General features: G+C 38.7%; 1 protein-coding gene across 33 annotated transcripts in view; it reads left to right on the top strand.

Annotated features, from left to right (window-relative positions):
- Positions 1 to 25,271, top strand: part of TRPM3 (transient receptor potential cation channel subfamily M member 3) — a 908,811-nt gene that overhangs the window by 605,081 nt on the left and 278,459 nt on the right. For all 33 annotated transcript variants that reach the window (XM_031934069.1, XM_031934067.1, XM_031934070.1 and 30 more), the window contains exons 5-6: positions 813 to 937; positions 15,623 to 15,794. In XM_031934069.1, the coding sequence (XP_031789929.1) occupies positions 813 to 937; positions 15,623 to 15,794 (297 nt within the window). The remainder of the gene's footprint in view (positions 1 to 812; positions 938 to 15,622; positions 15,795 to 25,271) is intronic.

Genomic DNA, 25,271 nt, shown 5'->3' with positions numbered 1-25,271 from the left:
TTCCTGGAGAAATGACTGGAACTTTGATAAGCAGAAACATCTTTTCTTAGAGGATATATCTTATACGTCTTCCTATAAAAATAATCATTTGAGAGGGAGGTTAAGAGAATTAGAAATTGCATCTTCTTTAAATGGTTTTTAAAAAGGTAAGAGTTATGCTGCCTACCATCTTGTAAACTGAATTTTCTCACCCTTAACTATGATGGGGAGGGTCATTTTAACAGAAGAGGAAAATAATTAGAATGATGAAGATTAAAAGGTGTGTCTATATATTTTAACACAGATTTTCCACAGAATAATCCAACACTGTCTTTATGAGTAGGTTCTCATAAAGGTTAACACAATCTCAAACTAAATAACTCATGTCTTTGAATGATTTTAACTCATATACAGACTGTGGTGTAGATTTAACATACCATTATACATGGTGCTTTTAACATGACACAGTCAAGCTGTTGGTTCCTAATCATTCTAACAAATTATTATGCTTATAAGAAAAAGAGTTTCTAAGTTTAAAAAATTGTATTTATTCTTTTTATAGACATTGGATGCTTTTTGTTTTTTCATATAAATTGAAGTAAGAAATGCAATGCTAGAATTCATATACAAATCCGGCCAAAGCATCTGGCATTGCAGCCACGAGTTTATGTTTCCTCCTAAATACAAGTAGTTTGTATAGACATGTGTCAAAATTTTATATTCAATTTGTTTAACCTCAGGAGAAACCATTATCACAATTTTCTTTAGAATGATGGGAAGGTATTTGCTTTAAAAGACAAAATTAATGCTTCCCTTTTTTTTTTTTTTTTTAGGTGTTATTCGTCATGTTGGAGACGCCTTGAAGGATCACGCATCGAAGTCTCGAGGAAAGATATGCACCATAGGTATTGCCCCCTGGGGAATTGTGGAAAACCAGGAGGACCTCATTGGAAGAGACGTAAGTCCTGAGTGCTGTCCTTTTCCACGACTTCTCCTAGAGGGGATATCAGAAAAGTATAACACAATTAGTATTCAAAATGTGCATATCATAGTACTCTTTTAGTCCCCACTCACTAAAATGAAACTTATGTTAAGGAATGGTTTCTTGGGCAAATACTTATTTTCTAAAATCTCTATGCAAACTCCAGGTCAATTCTAATGATCAAGAAAGGTCCAAAGTAAAACTTACCACCTACCCCCTCTATGCTTAAGCAGTGGTCTTTCTTCACCCATCAAATCCTGCCATTACTCTTAGTATAGTGATATTAACATTCATTAACAACACTTAATATATGGCAACATGAACTCATTGACCGATATACTAAACACAAACTCTCCGCACCCCAGGGCTTAAGCATCTTTATAATTTGAGTATCTTTCACCTAGCTCCTGAGAGTTGCAGAGAGATTCTTTTCATTTCAAAGTACCATGAGGTCTATCTGAGCCACAAAAAAAAATTTTTTTAAGTGGCTAAGAATTAACTGGTCTTAAACTTCTTCTTCTATTATGATGCAATACAATGCAGCCGTCTTATTTTAATCCAACAAAATATATGCAATTTTTAAAAATGCAATGCAAAATACTTTGAATGAAAAAAAAAATGTCATCCTAGGGCTCACTGTCCTGCCCTTCGCAAATCTTAAAATGTGTTGTATGAGTTACCAATGGCAATGCAGGCATTTAAAAAAGGAGGTAGGATCCATTTGACCCTGAGCAGAGGTATGCAAGCCTCCCCAGGGGCTTGCATTTCTCCTGAAAATTTACCTAAATGGGACAGACTGTGATGCATTTGAGCTGCAGACACTTTCATCTCAGTTTTAAGTAAAACACATATTTCAAAAAAACTAAATGTCATGAAACACAAGCTGCAAACAAACTCCGTTGGCCTTAAAAAATATCTTTATGGGGTATAAATGCAGATGTCTTACGTACATATATTGCATAGTGACCAAGTCTAGGCTTTTAGTGTACCCATCACTTGAATAGTGAACATTGTACCCAACAGGTGATTTTCAGCCCTCACCCCTTCCACCTTTCGTAGTGTCCAATGTCCATATTCCACTCTGTATGTCCATGTGTGCCTAGTATGTAGCCCCCACTTACAAGTGAGGACATGCAGTATTTGACTTTGTTTCTGAGTTATTTTACTTAGGACAGTGGACTCCAGTTCCATCCATGTGGCTGCAAAAGACATGATTTCATTCTCTGTTATGACTAGGCAGTATCCCGCTATATATATCTGTATGTGTGTGTATATATATATAGTATGAGATATATATATATATATATATAGTGGGATATATATATAGTGAGATATATATATATAGTGGGATATATATATAGTGGGATGCATATATATAGTGGGATATATTTATATACACACATCCAATCCTCCATTGATGGACACTTAGGTTGATTCTGTATTTTTGACGTTGTTGATTGTGCTGCAATAAACATGTAAGTGCAGGTGTCTTTTTTATATAATGATTTATTTTCCTTAATTAAAAAAACACTTTAAATCCATTAGAACTTTTATTTTAAGTGATAACAAGTATCCACATCAATGATATCAGATTGCACATATAAATGCTAATTTATCCAGGATACATAGGTCAAAGGATGAGATAATATTCTCTTAATTAAAATTTATTGGCTGTTTCATATTACATTTACAAATTGAATATCTCAGCAACAATTTCCAAAGTGTTACATAGGCAGACCTGACTGGAAAAGTAAGTGTTACTAATTTCTTCAAAGTATCTGAGGCTAGTCTTTCATGTAATATATTTGAGGTAATACTTAGATTCCAAATTGGCTTTTAATTGTATGTTGATTTTGCACTGGAACAAATGTGTGTCTTAAAGAATTAGAATATGCCAAAATGCTTTCAGCAGCAGAATCATTTAATAATGTATATTAATGCACAAATTAATTATTAAAAACATGTTGATTCAAAAGTCGTTTTGAAATATTCATAGCTTCAGGATCTCTATTGTAAACTCAAATTATTATTTTTCAGTTTGAAGGCGGACACTATTTTGAACTTCCTCATTCAGATGAACTAGGAATAAATGGCAGTTGATTACTTCTTTATGCAGGATGGAGTAACTAAATAATTTCCTTAGTTGCCTAAGCATTTGCAGAGAATACTGGCCTACTGATTCTTTGTATTATTTTGTTTATTCATCTTATAAATTTTATAAGATTGCAGAAAGACAGTACTTCTATTACATTTACTTACCTTGTTGAATTGGAAGAATTACTTCTGATTCTTCTACCTCCCATTCCAGCTTTTTCTCTGACTTTACCTTCTCCTTTCACTCCTCTTTTTTTCTTCTTCTTCTTTTGTTTCTCCCCATTGCTTCTTCCCAGTTATATGCAAGTAGAAACTTACGCTTTCCAATGGAAATTATTGACATTGTCTGCCTTCCCAACTGAAAATAGTCTTGATCCTAGCATAGAGGGCAGAAAAATGTTCAGTAAATATGTGCATCCATCATCCCTGTTCCTGAGGGTCTCATAAAGGCAAACCACAGCTCACAAAGAACCAGGTGGACCATGGGAGAGACTATTGCAAAAAGGAAATGGAAGTGGCAGGTTATAGAAAACACAGGAAAGACAGTTGTATTTTACTTTTTCAGTAAATCTTTCACAGGGATCTATTGAATTTTCACCACTCTGATACTTTCTTCCCTTAAAACTGGGGAACTAGAATATACCTAGGATTTCTCAGGCTCTTGTGTGATAATAGAGTTTGTTTTTCAACTTATAAATTATCTGGAGTGAAAGTACTATTTTTAATGTACAAGATTTATGACATAGTTTGAGATAAATTTTTGTAAATGTTCATGACAGCTAAAAGGTAATATGATGCTAGGTTGCCATTAAAAGAGGTGTTTGAATGAAATGGTGGTGGTCACTAGTGAAGATTCCCCCCAAAATTATCAAATTAGAAATATTATCTGGTAAGCTTCTTACACAGTCGCAACTCTTCCCAGCTAGCTTAGTGTATCGCCATCCGTTCTTTTTCTTTCATTTTATATAATCAAAATCACATGTAATAAACATCAAAAAATAAGCCTTTTAGCATCAGACATCAGATAGCAGAGAAAAAAATACAATGTATTATTAAAAATCTTTACCACTTCAGAATTCTATCAAAATGCAATCATTCGAAACAATAGAATAGCTGCATCTTTGGTCAAGTCTGTTTATACTCCAGAATAATATTGAAGAGGTACAAAATAAATGTCAAGGGAAATCTGGGAAATATATTGGAAATAAATCCAAAGATAAAAGAAAGGCTACATTTCTTATGCCTGATATTTTATTGCAGTAGATTTATTTCCAAACTGATGGAAAATATAAAGTATTTTATTTTTGTGGGGCTGGCTCTCAGATGAGAAGAAGCTTCACTTTTAGAAGCTGAACATTCAAGTACTACTAGAATTATTTTATTTATTGATAGAAGTAGTGAGCACAGCAATTGCTATTCATCTTAATCCCTTTAGGATGGCACTAGCAAGGCAAATACTAGTCCTAAAGATAAAGAAGAAAACTTCCTTGTCCTTGAGTGTGCTTCTAGATATTCTGAAACATTCACCTCCCTTCAGGTCTCATCTCACAGCTGGGCTTCAAGTTACTTAAGTGCACAGCATTTGTCTTTGGATTCTCAGAACCCAACTTAGAGCCTCACACTTAGTAGGTGCTCAGTAAATATTGATGGAGATGGATTGGGCATGGTGAAATTCAAGCTACAGGGAAAATAAATATTATGAAACAGATAATGAGAAATCTTACCTACTTCACGTTTTTATCACGACTTCATCTTTAATCCTATCCCCAAGCTGCATCACATGATTGTGACTACAGTGGGGACATTTTTAAACCAAGCATCTGGATGTAAAACCATTTTCTTAGATAGCAACTCAAGGTGAAAGGCGGAAGGTGAGGGAGCAGCCTACTGGGTGTGGAGGTAAAACAGTGCGGGATGGAAATAGGCCTTTCTCTAAAGCCTTTGAAAGATGTGTGCTCTACGCAGCCCAGCCGAGTGATAGCACTAGCCTTGATGTTTTAAATTTAAATATTATCCACTCTGTTTAACCAAGCCCTTCTTTTCTCCATTAATAGATCAAACAACAGACTTTGGTGAGGAATAAGGCTATGAATACTGAGATGGTAATCATTTTCCCCCGCCACTTAGGCCTGAAAACATATACTGTTTCAGTTATTGTGGTTGACTCCACCTCTGTGGTTTCTCCATATTATTTCTACCATCCCTCTCCTCTGTTACTATCCATAATCCTACACTTCATCAAATTTAGTTCAAGGCTCACTTACACCAGGACATCTTTCCTGACTAACTTCACCCTTAACGTCATATCCCTGATGGTAATGTTCCCACAGTTGTCTTCTTCCTCTCTAACCATCTTAGTCTTTTCAGATTTCTGTAACAAAATGCCACAGACCAGGGGGCTTATAAACAATAGAAATTTATTTTTCCACAATTCAGGAGGCTGGACAGCACCTTCCTGCTGTGTCTTCACATGGTGGAAAGAGATAGGGATCTCTCTGGGATCCCTTTTATAAGGCCCTAATCCCATTCATAGGGCCCCACCCTCATGACCTGATCACCTCCAAAGGTCCCCTCTCCTCACTATCACCTTGGAAGTTTGAATTTCAACATATAAATTTGGGGGAAGAAGGGACATAAACATTCAGTCCATTGCACCAACTTAATTAAAAACTCCCCAAAATGAGGACTGAATTATTTCTTGTTAACCCTTAATGTCATAATTTGTATGAACATGACACATTGACATGCCACTTAAACTCTGTAAGATTTGGTTTCTTCATCTCTATAAAAATATTTGTTCTGCCTGTCTTCACACAATTTCTATAAGCATAATCACAATAATAGTAATTATAATTTATTGAGCTCTTATTTGACTATGCTCTGTGATTGCATACATTAGCTTTACAAGGTATGTATTATACCCCCTTTATAGTTGAGTAAACAAGGATCAAAACCAAGATCCAACTGCCTCCAATGCCCATTTTCTTAAATATATGTATGTCAAGTAAGATGTTAGAAAATATTCAATGCTAGTGTGTCTTTATTGTTGGTTGAGATATTGGCACATATCTGTGATGGTAAATCGAACTCAGAGGTAGACTCGATGCATGACCGGAGCCCCTTCCTTTGTCCCTAGAGAATCTTGACCTGGATAGAGGATGCTGAAAGTATCACCAGTGTAAAGTCAAGAAAGAGCTTCCAATGAAATGTAATTTTCATATGACACAGTTTGAATTTAGATTTCCTACTTTAGAAAACAAGCTGACCAGATTTGTGTCAGGTAAATGAACAGTTTCTGAAGCCTTGATTGTTTGTCTTCTCTGAAATCTAGATTAACAAGACACATACCAATTTAAAAACCCAGACATAATCACAAGACAAAGCTCTTTCCATTTTAACTTGAGGATGGAAATTGTGTTTGGGTAGATTTACAACACATCATCTTGTGTGGTTATTAAATTATCTTCACATTCAATGATGTCTTCTATTTTCCCTAAACTATAGATTTATTTCTCCAAGTTTTATAGCCTGTAAGAGTTCTTATGTTTAATTGGAAAGTGCTCTTTTGATGCCATCTTTATGTTTCAAGCCAGGAGACATCAAGTTCAATAACACAATTGATTGCTAATTTAATGTAGTTATCAAGTCAGTACATTTGTTACTTATTTCTGAGGCAAGCCAAATATGACTTCATATTATAAGCTCAGAAAACTTCCCAGCAGTGGCCCTGGCACGGAGTTGATTGGATTTTTACGATTAGGTTAGATAAGATGTATCTGGGGATGTGCGAGGAAAAGGTCAGAGACAAGGACACCTGCCCAAATCTGTTATAATTATACCAGACAGGGCCAATGCTTGCTGAGCCTGGACCACACTCAGGTTTGGAGCTAACTACCTTAGTCACATTCACTTACGTGGGGAATGCGGTTCTAGTGAGAATAATGATGAGTTTGGATCTGGGCATGTCGATTTTGACTTTCCTTTGAGGTATCGATCTATATGAAAATATCTGGCAGGACAGTGAGTATGTGAGATAGAAGTTTAGAAGCACAATCTGGCTACACACTTAGAGTTGGAAGGCATCTCATACAGATGGCAATTAAAGCCATTGTGGTGGGTGGGAGAGTATACAGATGAGGAAAAGGAGGGCTTACCCCTGGATCCTCATGGTCTCCAGCTTTTAATGGATGAGAAGAGAACAAGCAGCCTGCAAAGGAGACCAAAGAAATGTCTGAGAGGTAGAAGCAAAGTCAGAGGGAGCCATGCAAGCCAAAAGAAGAGTGTGCTTCCGAAGGAGGGTGTGAAGGGCAATGCCAAGTTCCACCAAGAGGCTGAGGAAGGCAGAGACCTGGAAGTGCCCATCCATTTCCTCAAGATGGATATCACTGGCATTACTGGTCAAAGCTGTTTCAAAAGAATGGTGACAAGGCAGCACTTTTTAATGGGTTCAGGAGGGAAAAGTAGAAAAGCAGATTTGGCAGAGACCTCTTAGAGGTTTTGGCTGTGAAGAGGAGAGATCCAGGTAGCCAAAGGGAGCCACAGTGTGAGGTAATTTTTCCTTTAAGATGGGGGAGACTGGAGTTTGTTTATGTGCTGATGGTAGAAAGGGACATAGGGACAGAGGTGATAAGTGATGAATAACTCCTAGAAGGGCCATGAGGTGATGGGGCCCAGAGCTAAGGAGGAAAGATCAGCTGTGGGTACACTTGTCACTGAAGGAGAATGGGAGAGAGTATACATGTGGAAGACTGGTGTCAGGATGTCGAAGGAGTTTTAACCTGGAGGTTTATCATTCATCACTGAAAGAATAATAATAGCCCCAACAACAACTAAAATAATATTCACACTTCTGTAGAGCTTACTGTTAGCACCCTTCTAAGCACTTTTACATAGATAAACTCATTTAATTCTCACAGTGGCATTCAGAATTCATCAGTTTTAGCATTACTATCATCTTCCCAATATTCTCTAACTGGTAAAGGATGTTTCTGGGATTTAAACCTAGGCCACCTAGCTCCCCAGACCATATTCTTAGCCATTATCCTTTGCAGCATAGAGACCAATACTGCTTCTCAATATTAAGAACAGCTCTTATTTACTTGAGATCATATTTTCATTGTTCTACAAGTTTTCTATCTCAGTTAATCCTTATAATACTTCAACGGGGTGATTATTCTTATTCCCCATGTACATATGGAGACATTGAGACACAGAGAATAAATAACTTGCTTAGAGTCACCCAACTGGCAAGCGTGTAGATCACCTGCCACATGGAGAAGGGATGGTATTCGGGTCAGAGAGGTGAGGATAGTGAGTGGAGGATGTTAGTCACCCCAGTGGAACAGAAACCAGAACTGATTAGAGCCCAGGGAAGGAATGCCAGGCAGCACAGAGGACTCTGGGTGGCAAGGGGGTGGGGACTAGAGGTTATGAAACTATACTGCATCAACCAGTTTAGAATAAAGGGGACAAGACACATTTTGAAGCCTTAAAGAAGCAGGAAGGTAAAAATGATACTATTAATACACTATTATGTTAGTTATCTATTGCTGTGTAAAAAAAGAATACCTCAAAAGTAATGGCTTTGTATTAGCAGATTCTTGCATTGCTATAAAGGAATACCTGAGACTGGGTAGTTTATAAAGAAAAGAGGTTTATTTGGCTCAGGGTTCTGCAGGCTGTAAGAGAAACATGATGCCTGCATCTGCCCCTAGTGAGGGCCTCAGGAAGCTTCCACTCATGGCAGAAGGCAAAGGGGAGCTGGCACACCACAGAGTGAGGAGAGGGAGCAAGAGAAATGCCAGGCTCTTTTAAACAAAGAGCTCTCATGTGCACTGACAGAGCAAGAGCTCCCTAATTACCATGTGGAGGACACCAAGTCATTCATGAAGGATCACTTCCCACCAAGCCTCACCTCCAACATTGGGGATTACATTTCAACATGAGGTTTGGGGGAGACAAGCGCTCAAACTGTATCAGGCTTAAACAACAAATACTGATGATCTCACAGTTTCTGAGGGCCAGGAATGTATGAGTGGCTTGTCTGAGTGGTTCTGGCCTGGGCTCTCTCTTGAGGTCACAGCCAGGATGGCAGCTGGGACTGCACCACCTGAGGGTTTGGATCGAGCTGCAATATCCTCCTCCAATATGACTTATTCAGGAGGTCCTTGCCGTGTAAACCTCTTTACAGGGCTGCTTCATCATCTTCACACATGCCACTGGCTTCCCCCAGAGTAAGTAACGTGAGAGACAGCTAAGAGAAACCTTTTTATGACCCAGTTTTGGAAGCCACACACTATCACTTCTGTTTTATTCTATCCCTTAGAAGTGAGTCACTGAGTCCAACCTAGACTAGGGAAGAGTTTCAAAGAATTGCTGGAGATATTTTTTAATCACCCCGCTCATACATGGTGATTTTTAAAGGATGTAACCTCTTTCAGAACTCAAGAGCCTTTTCCCACTGCCAGTAGGTTCTGTAGCTGAATCGTACAGGGTTCCCTGCAGGACTGGGCAAAGGCAGCAAGTCCATTTGTGTGGAAAGCATGAAATGAGGACTGTGCTGCTCTCTGCAGTGTGCAACTTAAGGGACACATTTTCAAAGTGCTGCAGAAAGACCTAATTGTTCCACCCATGGATTTCAGTGGGAGTCACACTGCTAATGTATCTGGGCACTCTTTGGAAATGGATTCCTGGGTTTGCTGGTCTCTTGTTTGGATTGCTGAGCTGAAAGGCAGCATCTGGGTTTCAATAGGACCCTGCTCTACACCTATCCTTACAGCCGAGGTGCCTGAATGGGAAATAACCAGCCAGTGTCCCTGCTGGCTCAGGCCTCGCTACAATTGTGAGGACGCACAGAGCCTTTCTTTTTTTCATTTCATTCTCTCAGTCCCCATGTTCCTTTATCTCAGATGCACAGGTTCCTTCTTCCCATCTTCCCTCCCAGAAACGGATGCCTGATCTTAAGAGAATCTCCCCACTCCTTTTGTTTCTCTCTCCAAAGCACAAAGCCATTTTGCTGCCTGCTGGTGGCTTTCCTGACCTCTGTATACATACGGTTCTAGATAGCTCATCTGGAAATAATCTGATCAGCTATCAGAAGGACTTTCATGCCCAGCTGAGCCACTGATAAAAATGTCCAGCAGTAAAACCAACCCTAATATCGTCTACAAATTTACAATCAGACTGGGTCCTCTGGCTTCCCTCTTAAAATCTACAAGGGATTTAGAGAAAAGAGTGGGATTAGTGGGGCAAATTTGACCAAGACACCTCACCTCTCTGAGCCCCTATAGTTCCTTCCACCCATAAAGTAAGTCTTCAATGGGTTAATCCTTGGAAAATTGTCCATCACAGTGCCTGGCATGCAATAAGTGATGAATAAATCCTAATATTTTTCAGCCTAAATTAAAATGATGGTGCTACTAGGAAAGAACGATTGTTTGGGCCACACGTCCACTGCTCTGCCGCTTGCCTGGAGCATGTTGGTACACAATTCAGTAGGTAATGAGGTTTGGGTTTGCAGAAGGCCTGTGATTTTGATGGCACAAAAACCTGATTTAGTCCAGTTCAATTCTGTTTGGAAAAGTAGTCCCAGGTCATCAAACTGCCCTTGCATCGCAGAAAGCACCGTAAAATCGAGGAGACCACAGGACATGAGAGAACTACTTTTCTTTCTGTAGCCAACACACATTGAAGGTCACTATTCTGTGTTAACTTGAAAAGAGCAAAAGCACTGTTTAACACAGGCTGTCCAGACTCAATTTGAGAGATAGGAAACGGAAATTAGTCAAGGCCTCTAATTTACAGATGGAAAAACTATTGTCCGAAAGTTTCTTTCAATGAATCTGTTTTGAACATTTATTGTGAGATATTACCAAGATGCATGATTGTGTATCTCTTCAAGCCAGCATAATATTTATCACACGTTATATTTCCTCAAGAAATTCTTAATGAATAAGTAAATGAATGAATGAATTCACAGACTTGCCCCATGTTAGAAATTAGTAACTAGAAGAACTAGAGCTGGAACACCCGTCTCCGGACTTCCTGTTTACTACTTCTGGGTGAGATCAGAAACGCTTGAAAATAGCTAGGAAAACTCAAGCAGGTTTCTTAGATTAGCTTCTGAATCACTGATTTAAGCCCATGCAGAAAACACAAATGAAGCACTCTGCCTGACTGAGGGCTGTGCCATAGTGTCTCTGAATCGGTCCCTTCCTGGGTACGATGATGTCCCTACTAATGCCTTCTATAAAAGGGCTTTTCCCTCCATTCATCTCTTAAACAGCTTCCCCTTCACTTCAGAGGGCCTCTTTCTTTCAAAGTCAAAGTATACAGAGGCCTGGGAACCAGAATTTTATCAGTCAGCCAGTATTAAAAGGTGTACAATGGATTAATGAGGCAAGAATTCTCTCATTTGCTCTTGAGGGACAAGAAAGAGAGGCAAATGTCATTACTTACAGGTATCGTGGCCCACGATGCTCAGAGAGTACTAAGTGTCTAAAATCCATTTCTAAACACATTTCTCTTCTAGATACACATACTACTATTTTTTATTTTGAAAAAATGTTTGTGGGTATGTAGTAGGTATATATATTTATGGGGTACCTAAGAAGTTTTGATACAGACATGCACTGTGAAAGAAGCACATCCTGGAGAATGGGGTAGTCATCCCCTCAAGCATTTATCCTTTGAGTTACAAATAATTCAGTTACATTCCTTCAGTTATTTTAAAATATATAATTAAGTTATTGTTGACTATAGTCATCCTATCGTACCATCAAATAGTAGGTCTTATTCATTCTATGTTTTTTCTGCCCATCATACTACTGTACTTACCAACTATAAAAGCTCACCTGATGTGAAGCCCTTTCAGACACCATTCAGCCTTTCTCGACTCAGGTTTCTTATCTGAACTGTAAAATGGGAAATTGTTCGAGTGACTGTCTTCTCAGTTCTCCAAAGATAGTACATAACCTGGATCATCCCCTGTTCTTAGGAAAAAAAGTGATCCATTACATGCAATGGATGCTGCAGGGCAGTAGGACTTAATTTCTCTGGAAAGCCTGGCTGAGAAACATGCCACGGTAATCCAACATACTTACAAATTGTGAACACATCACAATTGTTCTTACCACACACCCACAATTCTAAAAAAAAAAAAAAAAAAAAAGTTGTCTTTTACAATCTCTTAACAATGAAAATGGCTGCATTACTTCCAAAATTTTTTCAGAGGAAAAAATTCATTTGTATTCATGTTATTAAAATATATTTTTTTAATTTGGAAAGCATAACAGGAAGATTAGCAAATCTTTTTAGATATGTAAATTTTAGATATGTAAATCACACAAAAATAGATTGCTGGTATGTTTGCTATGAAGAATATTAAACGGATTTTGTAGGCACGTTAGACCAAACTGTATTCCTTTGAGGTATTTGAGAAGTTATTTCTAACTTTTCAGTTAAGCATCAAATAGTTTCAGTCCATCACCCTCTTAGATGCCTGGGAGGATATGGTAAAGAAAAAGTACTTTGCGTATTTTGCCAACAAACTGCTGATTTTTATTTTTTTCTTTACGTACATTGATTTCTATCTCAGGCAAAACAAAAGTCACTGATTTGTCTCATATCATTTCATTTTGATCACTTGTTTACAATTGGAAAATCAGCGTATAGTTGGTAAAAGAGAGCAGAGGCGGAGAAGGAATTAACATTTACAGAATGCCTGCTACGAGCTTGGCATAGTGCTGCACACTTTGCACATATAATCTCAACTAATCGCCAACAGGTAAATGGTTTTATCATTTCCCTTCTACAGATTAAAAAAGCGAGACTCAGATTGACACAGTCATTAGCAAAACAGATTCAAACAAATTTCCACGATTCGTATGTTCAGAATTATTCCAGGAATCGGCACATCTTTCTCCAATGATGACTGAAAACTAAATTAGGACACTTTACTTATTTTTCAATTTGTATCCCTTATTATTCAGCAGACAAACTCTTTGCCAAAATATGACCACATTTGACTTGTTTCCACATAAGATCAAAAGAAATGGGGATCAGTATGATGAAGAAATTGAAATTCATGAGTGAAACTGTAAATTTGACCCTTTTGCTATGACCAGTTCAGATGTGCAGTATTCCCAAAGAGCCGCTGAGCTGTGTTCCACAAGAAAAGAAGGTCAAAAGTCAGAAGACGGGAGCACCCATGTCCTTAGAATACAGATACTGTATATAGAACAGAGTTAGATGATTTAATTTTCTACTTTTATTCTTAGATTATGGTGAATATATCAGCTTGGCCGAGAATTATTTTCATTCCTTCATTCATTTGAAAATGTTGTTTTTATTGATAGTCTTTAAGTAGGTTCATAGGAATTAAAACATGCGGGCTTATGTCTCAGCCAGCACAAATGCCTGGTGTTCACTATTACACACAGTTTAACCTCTAGAAAACCCACTGTCCCCTGCCTCTCACAGACTGCTTGGGTCTTACCCCTCCTTCTCAAGGAGCCTTACAGGAACTGCTACTAGAGAAGACAGAACAGTGACTAAAGCATGTTCTTTTGTCTATAAGCACAATGCAGAGGCACTTTAAGAACAGGAGAGTCTTTCTGCTGAGCCTCTTTCAATAAAGCATTAATATTTATTAACTTGCACTCTGCTGTACAATGAATGTTTTATGATCAAAAGCAAGTAGCAACAAAATGGAAATTTTAACCACAAGCAACCTACTCTTCCAGTGATAAGGAGCTCAGGATGGGGTTAGCAAACCACTGTCTCTGTGTTTCGGGGGACTCTTATGCAATCATCTAGACAAAGGAGTAATTGATTACTGCTCCATGCAATTACGAGAGACAGTAATCAAAAAGTTATAGACTTCTTTTATCAATAAGAGCCAACTAACATGAAGCTGTGAATTAACCTTAAATCAATGCTGCATTAACAAATTCTACATTAATGCTACATTGATAAATTAACATTATAGCAATACTACATTAAATTAATGCTACATTAACAAAAAAGTCCTATATATTAATAGGACTAGGCTTTTTCAGAAGCTCAGAATTATATACACATTTTACATTTAAATTAGATCAATCCTTAAACAATTCAGAAAAGAAAGGATTTTTTTCAGTGTTGAACAAAAGCATGTCTGTCTCAAGTTTGCCTGTTCATTCATTCATTCATTCATTCATTCACTATTAAGTATATTTCATTTGTCAGGCACATAGAAATGTAGGATTTTGAATCAGTTTCAAGGTCTAAAAAAATGACTTACATGAGTTCTTCACTATTGAGGACTGCCCTTATAAATCATTTTGTAATTCCTTTAACAAACTACTCAATCTTACTACAGCTTTTTATAGTGAGTTATTACATACTGAAAAAGAACAAGAGCATCTCGACTCTATAATTAATGTACACACTGCACAAAGGCACAAAAATAAAAATTCAGCAGCATTTATTTCTTTCCTGTGAATTTTGATGATTCAGTACAGTGATAGCTGTACTGAGACCATGTAACAATTAGCCTGTTGAATATTCTCTTTCTATAATCTTGAGTGAAGTTCTTACCTAAATATTTTAGGAGTAGATTTCCAACCCATCATCTTATGTTTCCACTGGGTCTAAGCAGTGTGAGAAAGGAAAATAAGCATAGATTTTTGGAATCAGGCAGACCTGGGTATGAATTCTGATTGTGTGTGTGGTAGACTCTCAGAAAAATTACTTTACCTCTCCATTTCTTGGTTTCTTCGCCTACAAAATGAACACAAGAGCATCTACTTTGCAGATCATCGCAAGGAATATAGATAATACGTATAGAGCAACTAGCTCACAATAGGTATTGCTATTCTTTTTATACAAAAAAAAAATCTGAAAGGCCACACTGAAATTGCTGTATTTTAAGTAGTGTAATTCACCATGAAATTAAAATAACAGCAAAAAAGGTAGAATGAGACAGAGTTGAACATTTTGGGCCTGATTCATATCTGTCTCATGAGACAATTATTTTATATTCAAGATTTCCACCTAAATAAGGTATCTAGTAAGAACAATGCTGATTTTAAATAAGAAACCTTCAAATTACTGAATGGGATTGACAGAAAGGATCACATTTCTCCTAGATCCCCGCCACTGTCTCCAGAATTATAATTGTTCTGCTGTGCCTATTAATGTGTGGACATGATAGAGAAAGGAAAGAAACAAACTAACAAGATTGTAACATTATTTTGGGCTCATTAGCAAATAGAAAGTTGACTTCAAAATGAAACAACAAACAAATTGGCATGCCAGCTTTTTAGTACAATGAGAGTACATCTCTATTTTCTGCCTCATTTCAGTAAATAAATAAATACTCATTTAAGCACAGTCTTGCTTTGAATAACTTTTGCCATAAATCTTGCCTCTATCCAAAGCAATACTAAGAAGAAGACGTAGACTGTACTTTAACTGTACCACAGAACTGATGTTCTTTCTTTCTCTCTATCCTCTGTCTGATTCTCCTTTGCATGTCTTGTGTTCTTTTTTTTCTGATGTCTGCCTCTTCCATTTGATACCCTGCAGGTTGTCCGGCCATATCAGACCATGTCCAATCCCATGAGCAAGCTCACTGTTCTCAACAGCATGCATTCCCACTTCATTCTGGCTGACAACGGGACCACTGGAAAATATGGAGCAGAGGTGAAACTACGGAGACAACTGGAAAAGCATATTTCACTCCAGAAGATAAACACAAGTAAGTAGTGGTTGTTCCCACTGCATGCCTCGTACGAAGCGTGCTGAAAGTAAATAACTTTGAGTACACCATACAGCAATGTAATAAAAACTTAAGCAAGTTTTAAACACGAACCACGATTTCTACTGAGCCAGAGCTTAGAATGAGAGGAAGCCATCCAGAGGAGAACAATTGGAGGCATAAGAAGTGATTACACAATTAGTGACTCCGGCTTATGTATCATGTGTGAAAAATTCAACTCCATCTGGGGTGTATGTATGCAGATAAGCTTTCTCTTCAAACTTTTCCTTCATCCTCTGCATGGTACTCTAAGGAGAAAGGGCACCCTAGAGAAAATGTTTCTATTTCTTAAGCTTTTTTTGGTGGCTAAACAGAAAAGCAAAAGAATCAGATTTTGATCTTAGCACCGATCTGGCTGTGCAAAGTCATTTCACAGAAATTGAACATTCACTCTCTAAGCTAAAGCATCATGTGAAACTATCTCCATGAAATTTTAATTGTCTCAATTTTAAGTATGTATTCATTGTCTCTAGATATATATGGATTTAGATACAGATAGATGTATATGTGAACCACATAGTACATCGTTACACTAATATTCTCTCTTAAGTGCATAAGAATCTCTATTTGCTGTATTTATTGTGTAAACATTTGTTTTAACTGTGAAAGGTAGCATCATCAAAACAGCAATGCGCCCCAGATCACTAAGCGGCTTGCATTTAAATGCGATTTAGGTATGAAAGCAATCTACTGTCCCGCCTCACAAAATAAAATTCAATTTGGTTTTATAAAGTAATAGGTGAGGCTGCATGGCAAGCTCAAACTTTGTGGTAATTAGATGTCCCATCATGGAAACTTTGATCTAATTGATTGAAATTCCAACGCCTACAATTCCAAGGAACAAAAGATTCCCTTTGGCTAGATGAGTTTTCAGAGGTTCTGTGTACTGTGATTCAACTTGTCCAAATCACTTTTCTCTTCTCTAGATTTTTCTCTGCACCTGCCCCAAATGAGTCTTCATTGCTGTAGCCACCTTCTTCCAAAAACTGGGATGTTAGCTTCATCAGACCACAACTTCTCCTTCCTACACTCTCTTTTCTGATCCCACCTTTTAGGGACTGCTACCATTTAAGTGTCATGTTTCGTGGTTTCATATTTTTCACAGTGAAACCTGAAATAATAAATTTTGACCTAGGTCTGAAATAAAAATTATATTAGGAATTTTCCTTCCCCAACTGTCTTTGGAAAGAAGAAACACAAGCGTTATTATCCCTAGGTGAACATCTTCTGGAAACAAAAAGAGTAGAAAAGACTAGAAAATATACAGAGACCAGCAGAGATCAAATGTAACAAAGCACTGTGATCAGTGGGTGGTAGGTTTTGCTGTAAATACTAAAATCGAATTCCATTACAGTACTTGATAGAATGGCAAATGTTATGTAATCAGTGATATCTATTTAGGTTTTTATAAGCTACAGCATGACTTTCTGTACGCCATCAGGTTAAGAATGAGAGCTTAAATAGGACTGAGCTGGAAGCTGAAGAGGATGAGAGCAAGGAAACAGGGAATAAATTCAGGGTCAAGTTCAGTACTCGGAAATAAGACAAAATCGGTCCAGACAGGCAAAGCATGTCATTGTGGCAGGCCCTGGTGGCAGCTGGGCTGGTTAGCCAGTAGTGTGGGTAGCAGGCCTAGGTGTGTGTTTGTGTAAGTTATGCACCCAGCAAAGGGGATGGGAGCTGGAGTTAAAACCCAGCCAGAGCCTAGGTTTTAGTCAAGCCTTGGTGCCTTCCAGAATGCCTAGACGAAGGGAGTGCCTTTTTCTAATTGATCATCCCAGAGGGAGTACCCTTTTGCAATGTACGTGCCTGGAGGGGTGCCTTTCTTCGGAAATGGCAGAGCTGCTGCATGTATGGTTGACACTGCAGGGGAGGCCCAGGGAGGCTCATGGACAGTGGCCTGGCCTCCCTGAGGAGCAGAAGCCAGCAGCATGGAGCTGAAGAGCAGGCCACAGTAGATGGTCAGCGTGTCAGGAATGCTGGAGGAGTCACCACCAGATACTAGTCTTTGGGTAGATCATCAGGGACACATCACATTCCATTTCTGGAAACACCAGACCTTTGCTAGATTATCAAGGCAGGTAGTGGGCACATGGGCACGTTGACAAGCAGGGACCCGTCAGGAGTCTAGAGTACAAAAGAGGGGAGAGGCGCAGATCCAGGTACCACGGGACCTACTTTTGGGACTGTATTTGTGGCTTCACAGAGGCCCACAGTCTCCTCTTCCAGTGAATATATTAATAATTAAATGGTAAGAGGAAAGTTATCAAAGCCCAAGAGAAATTCTGAAGTCACAGGAAGTGAAAAGGCCCAAGGTAAGGAATTTGTGCATGAGCTGTAGTGAATGTCAAGAGTTGGCTCCTATAGCAGTTCTACCCCTGAACTTAATAATGGTAGGGTGACCAACTTGTCTCAGTTTGCCTGGGACTTTGTTAGGTTTAGCAGCGAAAGTCCCAAATCCCTGGGCCCCCTCAGTCTGGGCAAACTGAGATAATGGGTCGCCCTACAAGTGAGTGACTCATAAATCATTAGGTCAACTTCCCTCATTACTGTACTCAGCCCCCAAAGTCGGGCGGAGCGGCAAGCTCCTTAGAAGGTAGGGAGTGATCCAGGCTCTTTGAAATAGATAAAGCAGGACCTTTGAGGTCTCCATTCAGTTAACAGCAAAAAATGCTCACTGAAAACACAAAGGCCCTCCAGAACAGCACTGACAAAGACACAAAGACAGGCAAAAGTAGACCGAGTCTTAACATGAGAAACAGCAGAAGAATACAGACCTGTAATGCAATCCTTAGTCAGCAATTTAGAACAGCAAATCTACTTTCTAACATGGATATTTTGTGGTTCTTCTTTTTAAAAATAAAATTTTATGGCCGGGCACAGTGGCTCACACCTGTAATCCCAGCACTTTGGGAGGCCAAGGCAGGTGGATCACGATGTCAGGAGTTCGAGACCAGCCTGGCCAACAACATGGTGAAACCCATCTGTACTAAAAATAACAAAAATTAGCTAGGCATGGTGGCGGGCGCCTGTAATCCCAGCTACTCAGGAGGCTGAGGCAGGAGAATCGTTTGAACCCTGGAGGCGGAGGTTGCAGTGAGCCCAGATGGTGCCATTGCACTCCAGCCTGGGTGACAGAGTGAGACTCCATTTCAAAAAAATAATAAATAAATAAAAATAAATAAAATGTTATTCTATAAGTTTATCCTAACCATTCCATTTACTTTTTCATTTCCTGCTTCAGAAGTTTAGGAAATCTGATTTACAAATGTGGAATTCAGTTTCCTGAAAATGAAACTCTATACCACAGTAACAGTGTCTACCACCTCTTACACTCAGGATGGCCCCAGGGAGGTCTGAACGCCCCTCAGCATGTCCTTGCTAAAGTGCCATACCCCCTCATCACTTAGGGGTGACCTGCATACTGTAGTGTCCTATCAACTAGCCTGTTTTGTTTTCTTACATAAATGGTGTGATCTTCTGAAGAATATTTCCCCTAAACATTAAGTGAATCTTGTTCAGGAGACTCATAAACGCTTTTTCATCAACATGACAACGATCACTGAAAACACACTCCAAGCCCCAGTGTTTGACCTTTTTCTCCACACTCTCACTTTCATTGTCCCTCCTCCCCCGTGCGTTCCTACAGCCAACAGTCAGGACTGAAGCATCATCATCAGTTAGCGACGGGCTTTCTTTATAAAAGAGAAGCCTTTCAGACATGAGCAGTTAGTTACCTGCCTCACAATGCTCTCCCGTCTGCTGTTTTTTAAACTTCAAATTTAATATGCAAGGAACAATTTCAGTCATTCCTTTAGTAAATAAATACTTACTGAATTCCTATTAAGTAGCAGTCATGGTTAAGATCTAGAAAAGCAGCAATGAACAATTCATTGAGCTTATATCGAGGGGACAACCAGAGTAATAAGTAAGAAAACGACTAACTGTGTGGTGGCCGATAGTTTTTAAAAAGTGCTTTCGAGAAAAATAAAGCAGAGTAAGGCATCTATCTGTGCACTTGTGTGCGTGCACATGTGTGCATTGAGAGGATAGTTTCCATTAGGTGATCAGGAATGGCTTCTGTGAGGAGGTATCATTCAGGCAACAACCTGAATGAAGTGAGCGGCCGGCTGTGAAAGAGCATTCTCTGGAGAGTGAAAGCAGGAAGTTTCAGTGTTCAGCGAGGAGCAGGGAAAGCTTGGTAAAGAGTTGGAGCTTATTCTAACCAAGATTGGATCTGGGACATTACAGGATGTCTCTTATTATTTAAAACATCACTCTGCTATTGTACGTAGAGATTAGATTGAGATAGAGAACAAGATGAAAAACAAGGAAATGCCTTCAGGAGACTATTGCAATAGGGCAGGTGAGAGGTAACTGATTTGAAAAAAGGATGGCAGCACTGGAGGTAGTAGAAAGTGGTTGGAGTTTGTGTGTGTGTGTGTGTGTGTGTGTATGTGTGTGTGTGTGTGTCTGCATGGGGGGCGGGGGAGCACTGCAGGGGAAGCCCAGAGAGGCTCATGGACAGCAGCCTAGCCTCCCTGAGGAGAAGAGCCCAGCAGTGAAGAGCTGAAGAGCAGGCCATGGCAGATGGTCAGGATGACAGAGATGCTGGAGAAGCCGCCATCAGATGCCAGTTTTTGGGTAGATTGTCAGGGACACATCACATCCCATTCATGAAAACACCGGTCCCTTGCTAGATTATCAAGGCAGGTGGTGACACATGGGCACATTGACAAGCAAGCACGCAGTCAGGGAGAAGTCTGGGGTACAAAGTAGGAGAGAAGCGCAGACCCAGATACCAGGGCACTTACTTTGGGGAGCACACACACACACACAGGCACACACACAGAAGACAAAGCTTTGTTTTTGAAATTGTGGTAAAATAAATATACATAACCTAGAATTTACCATTTTAACGATTTTTAAGTGTGCAATTCAGTTTCATTAAATACATTCACATCGTTTTTGTGCAACGATCACCAGCATTCATCTCCAGAACGTTTTCACCATTCCAAACTGTAACTCTGTACTCATGAAACACTAACTCCCCATTACTCATTACCCCTTCCCCACAACTCCTAGTAGCCACTCTTCTACTTTCTATCTTTATGCATTTGTCTATTTTAGGTACTTCATATAAATGGCATTATAAAATCTTTGTCCTAAGATATATTTTGAAAATAGAGCTCAAGAGGGCTTGCTATTGAATTGAGCATTCAGGCTAAGGAACAGATACTTCAAGGGTGATGCGTGGTCATCCTTTGAGACACCAATGTATCCTTAAAACAATGGGATGACATGAAAACCCCTAAGGAATAAGTGTTTACAGAAAAGAAAGGGGCTAAGGACTGGTCTCTAGGGAATTTGTACGAAGCTTTTGAGAAGGGGTGAGATTCCACGCAGAAATAAAGAACATGCACAAAGAAAGAACAGGAGGAAAAGCAGAGTATTATGGGCACAGATGTGGGTAGGATGGGACACTTTCTGGTGGAAAGATAAGGTGATTCTCTAAACATAGCTTCTATATCTACATAAAATAATACAGGAGGTTATTGGCTAGGAGTGTGTAAGAGGAGAAGGTGTTGAAGATTAGAGACACAAAACAACTACAGCCAGTTTAGAGACTGGGAGAATGAACAGACTAGGGAAATGTGGAATTCTCATGCAGCACAGTTGGTATTTGCGGTTGTAAATTTAAAGCAGCATGAATCATCAGAGTTGTATGGTTTTTTTTTCCAGCCATGTTCAGTTACAGTGGTAGAATAGTCATCAATCTGGGATTTTACCTGGCAAGTAGGAAACAGAGATGAGAGGCAAGTAAAAGGAACTGATTTATTCTCTGTATATCTGTATCCCTGAAGTACCATTAGTGTCTATGAATGAAAAAAATGTTATGCCTGACATTTAAAAGAACATAAAGTCATTAATCAAGAGTAGATTGATGTACAGAGAGATGGTTAAGTAAATTATCAAAAGTGACCCACACCTTTAAAGTGTTTAAATAAACAGTTCATTACTGTTGAGATATTTACATAAGTTGGACCAACTTAAGATATTGCTGGAACCATAGTAGCTGCTCAATAAACATGTATTGGTTTAAAGAGTGGATACCAAGGGACTACTCCAGAAAGTAGCATCTATGTATCCTGATAAGAATTTAAAATTCTTATAAAATTGTTATTATTAAGGAATGTTATTATAACAACCCCACAGCTATCATCCAGCCTCTACATTTATCAGCCCTTAGCCAATCTTGTTTTCTCTAGCCATACACCCACCTACTTCCTCCTCTGAATAATTTTGAAGGAAATCCAGACAGCGTATCATTTCTTTTATAAATATTTCAGTACAAAAAGCATTTTTAAGCCAATGTTGACCACACACAGGCTAGATCTTAAAATATTTCCTTAACTCAGTAGCAGCATCATGGCAAATATTGGTCTAAGAATTTTTTAACAATTCTTTCAAAAAATAAAAATTAAGAAATACACTATTGCATGCTGAAATTTATCTTAAAGATTTAACAATCATCTTTTCTAGTTGCAAATTCAACTTTCAGCTAGCCAAAAACTATTTAAAATGAATATTACATTGCAATTCTTAGAATTCAAGATTAGAAAAATCTTCAGCAATTGTGACTTTCTTTTAAAGGTTTAAAGGAAAGAGTATAACTTTTGGGAGAAGGGGAAGTCTTTGCCTGTTGCTAGTGGCATAAAGTAATAGTGGCAGGTAGCCTGGGAGTTGAGATCGTCATGGTTCTGTGACCTTGGGCAAGTTATTGTATTTGACTTTGTTTCTCCATCTGTAAACTAGGGATAACAATTCCTCACAGTGAGTTGTGATTAAAGGAATCAACATATCATTCTGTTATGTAGCAGTTCAAAAACATTGATTCCTCTCCTGCCTTCTTGGTGGTTCAGTGCCATGTGCCATGTCTACACAGCCTCACTGCCATAGGTTCCAACCGGAGACTTGAACTCTCTCCCTCAAAGCCCAGCAGAGCCCAAGGTGTTCATCAGAATGTCTTATAACAGGCTCAGCGCAGTGGCTCACACCTGTAATCCTAGCACTTTGGGAGGCCAAGGTGGGCAGATCACCTGAGGTCAAGAATTCGCCATTGCACTCCAGCCTGGGCAACAAGAGTGAGACTGTCTCAAAAACAAAAAACAAACAAACAAACAAATGTCTTATAACAAATCATAACCTGGCTCTGCTTGTTAAAGAGAAGTCCTATACTCTCTTTAGTTACAGAAAGGTTCAAAGGGAAAAGTGGAGGCTCAAAATTAGATTCTGCTACTTATCACTACGCCTCTATTATTTGTAAGAGAGTAATTTAATAGTCACTGCAGCAATAAGAAGTATATTCTAAACTGTAGTTGTCCCTCCTGTCTCAGTAAACACAGAATAATAGAGAAAATTTCAGCTTTCTTTAAAAATCCAATCTGTATCAGTGTCTTCGATACATAAATGGCAGTAGGATTGTTGAGTACTCTACTTGTTGCAGGTGTAGGAACTTGAGCTGAATATGAATTGACCCAGACTATATCTTGAAATATTAGATTCGAGTCAACATCAGATTTTTTTCTTGTAATTTGCCATTTTATTCAAAAAGATTAGAAGAGGACAGAAATCTAGTTCTTTTCAGGCTCCATTTGATTGGGGTGTTATTCCTTTGTCTTTGAATTCTATTTTAGGTTAGGCTAAATGGACACTTTATTTGGATTGCACATCTAATTAGATTGTGAACATCAACCTTGGGTATAGGAAATTTCATTATGAGGCTAGAATTTTCTGACTTTGTTATCTCCCTATTTGACAGTGAAATCTATGTCATATGTAATCTAGTCTAAGGGATTATTTCCCCATGGCAGACCTTATAGATATACCTATTTTGCAATATTAATTGACAGAGTGTCTGGGTAGGCTTAGATTTCCATAACCAGTGCTTTTGCTACTTTCAAAGTTTGCTTGGGGGAGAATTTGAAACTCCGTATTTTTCTTTACCGTAGAGTAATATCTGACATTTGAGCGTGGCCTGATCTGATGAAGCCACCTGGAGTACCTTTCTCTAAAGCAGCAGATCAAAATGGGCTTAGCATTTCTAAGTAAACAAGGAGCAGAAAGGATTGCAGGATTCATAAAATGTAATCAAATTTGGTATTTGGGGATATTGATATTTAGAAATATCTGCAAAAATATGTTTTATTATAAAGTTCCTAAACCAACACATCTATTTATCTCTGATTATGTGCCTCCCCTAGGAGACACTTTAAAATGTGAGAGGTGGGATTTGGGGTTGTCACAATTTCTGGTGCTTATTAATGGCATGGGAGGGGGGCCGGGAATGTTAACATCCCACAATATGCAGGGCAGTCTCACATGAAGAATCGCCTGGCCCAGACACCAACAGCATCTCTTAGGAAACACTACTCAGAGCATGTTACCCTGAGTTTCCTTTTTTCTAAATCTTTCCCATAACCCTCTCCTCACTTGGCAGGACCACACCCTTCTATAAGGTAGCCTATACAAGTATAAAGACATATGTAGAGGAAACATTACTAGTGAATGGCAGTGAGATTCAAAATACGTATTTAACAAACCTGTGAAGCCTCTGGCGTCCTAAATCCACAGCAAGCTGGACATCAGCCGTGGTACCTCCTTCAAATCCTAACGTCACTTGCTATTGGGAAGTTCTTCCCCATATCTAATTTCACTTGCACTGGATCTTAAACCTGTTCTCTCCCAGATGAGGACAAAAGTCATTGTCTGTATTAGAGCTCTCGGCATATGTGAAAACTAAATATACTCAAATTGACCTTCTTCCATAATAGCTGTAGGAGGCTGTTTTTCATGGGAAGAGACACACCGACTTGCTTAACAGGCAGAACTAACTCATGAAGCAAATCAGATCAGAATTTCCAATTCGGCAGCACCCACTTTTAGCACCACTGCTTTATATGTTTCAGGCTAAGGGACTCCAGAAATGTGCTCAAAGCTGGGCACCTTCCTGTCAGAGTCCTTGACACTCAGAGAAATCCTACAATCCACAGTTATTAGCTGACTTGGGGGAGAGGCAAGGGCCCAGAAATGTGGGTGCTTTACCTTTGGGTCCATGGTCAGCCTTTTAACTCGAGGGCATTGCCTAGGATATCGTTTAATAAATCAAGGTTTTAGCAGAATAAAGAGTTACTGAATTGAATGCAAAGAGAACTCTAACATTTAATCTATAAATTACTGAGAATTATTTTGGAAATAGGCCAGAGGACTAATATAAATCTTAAGTGAATGAATACATTCATGAATCATGCTTTTCAAAAATTCACATTCCATTTCTGGTATATGTCTTTCGTTTCCCTGGACTATATAGTAAAAACCCTATATGTATTAGTAGTTTTCTTTTGTTAAATTTTGAAG

Source organism: Piliocolobus tephrosceles, chromosome 14, assembly GCF_002776525.5.
Source record: "Piliocolobus tephrosceles isolate RC106 chromosome 14, ASM277652v3, whole genome shotgun sequence".
In the NCBI taxonomy this organism is placed as follows: domain Eukaryota; kingdom Metazoa; phylum Chordata; class Mammalia; order Primates; family Cercopithecidae; genus Piliocolobus; species Piliocolobus tephrosceles.
Note: the sequence above shows the minus strand (reverse complement) of the source record. Positions and strands in the feature narration are given on the sequence as shown.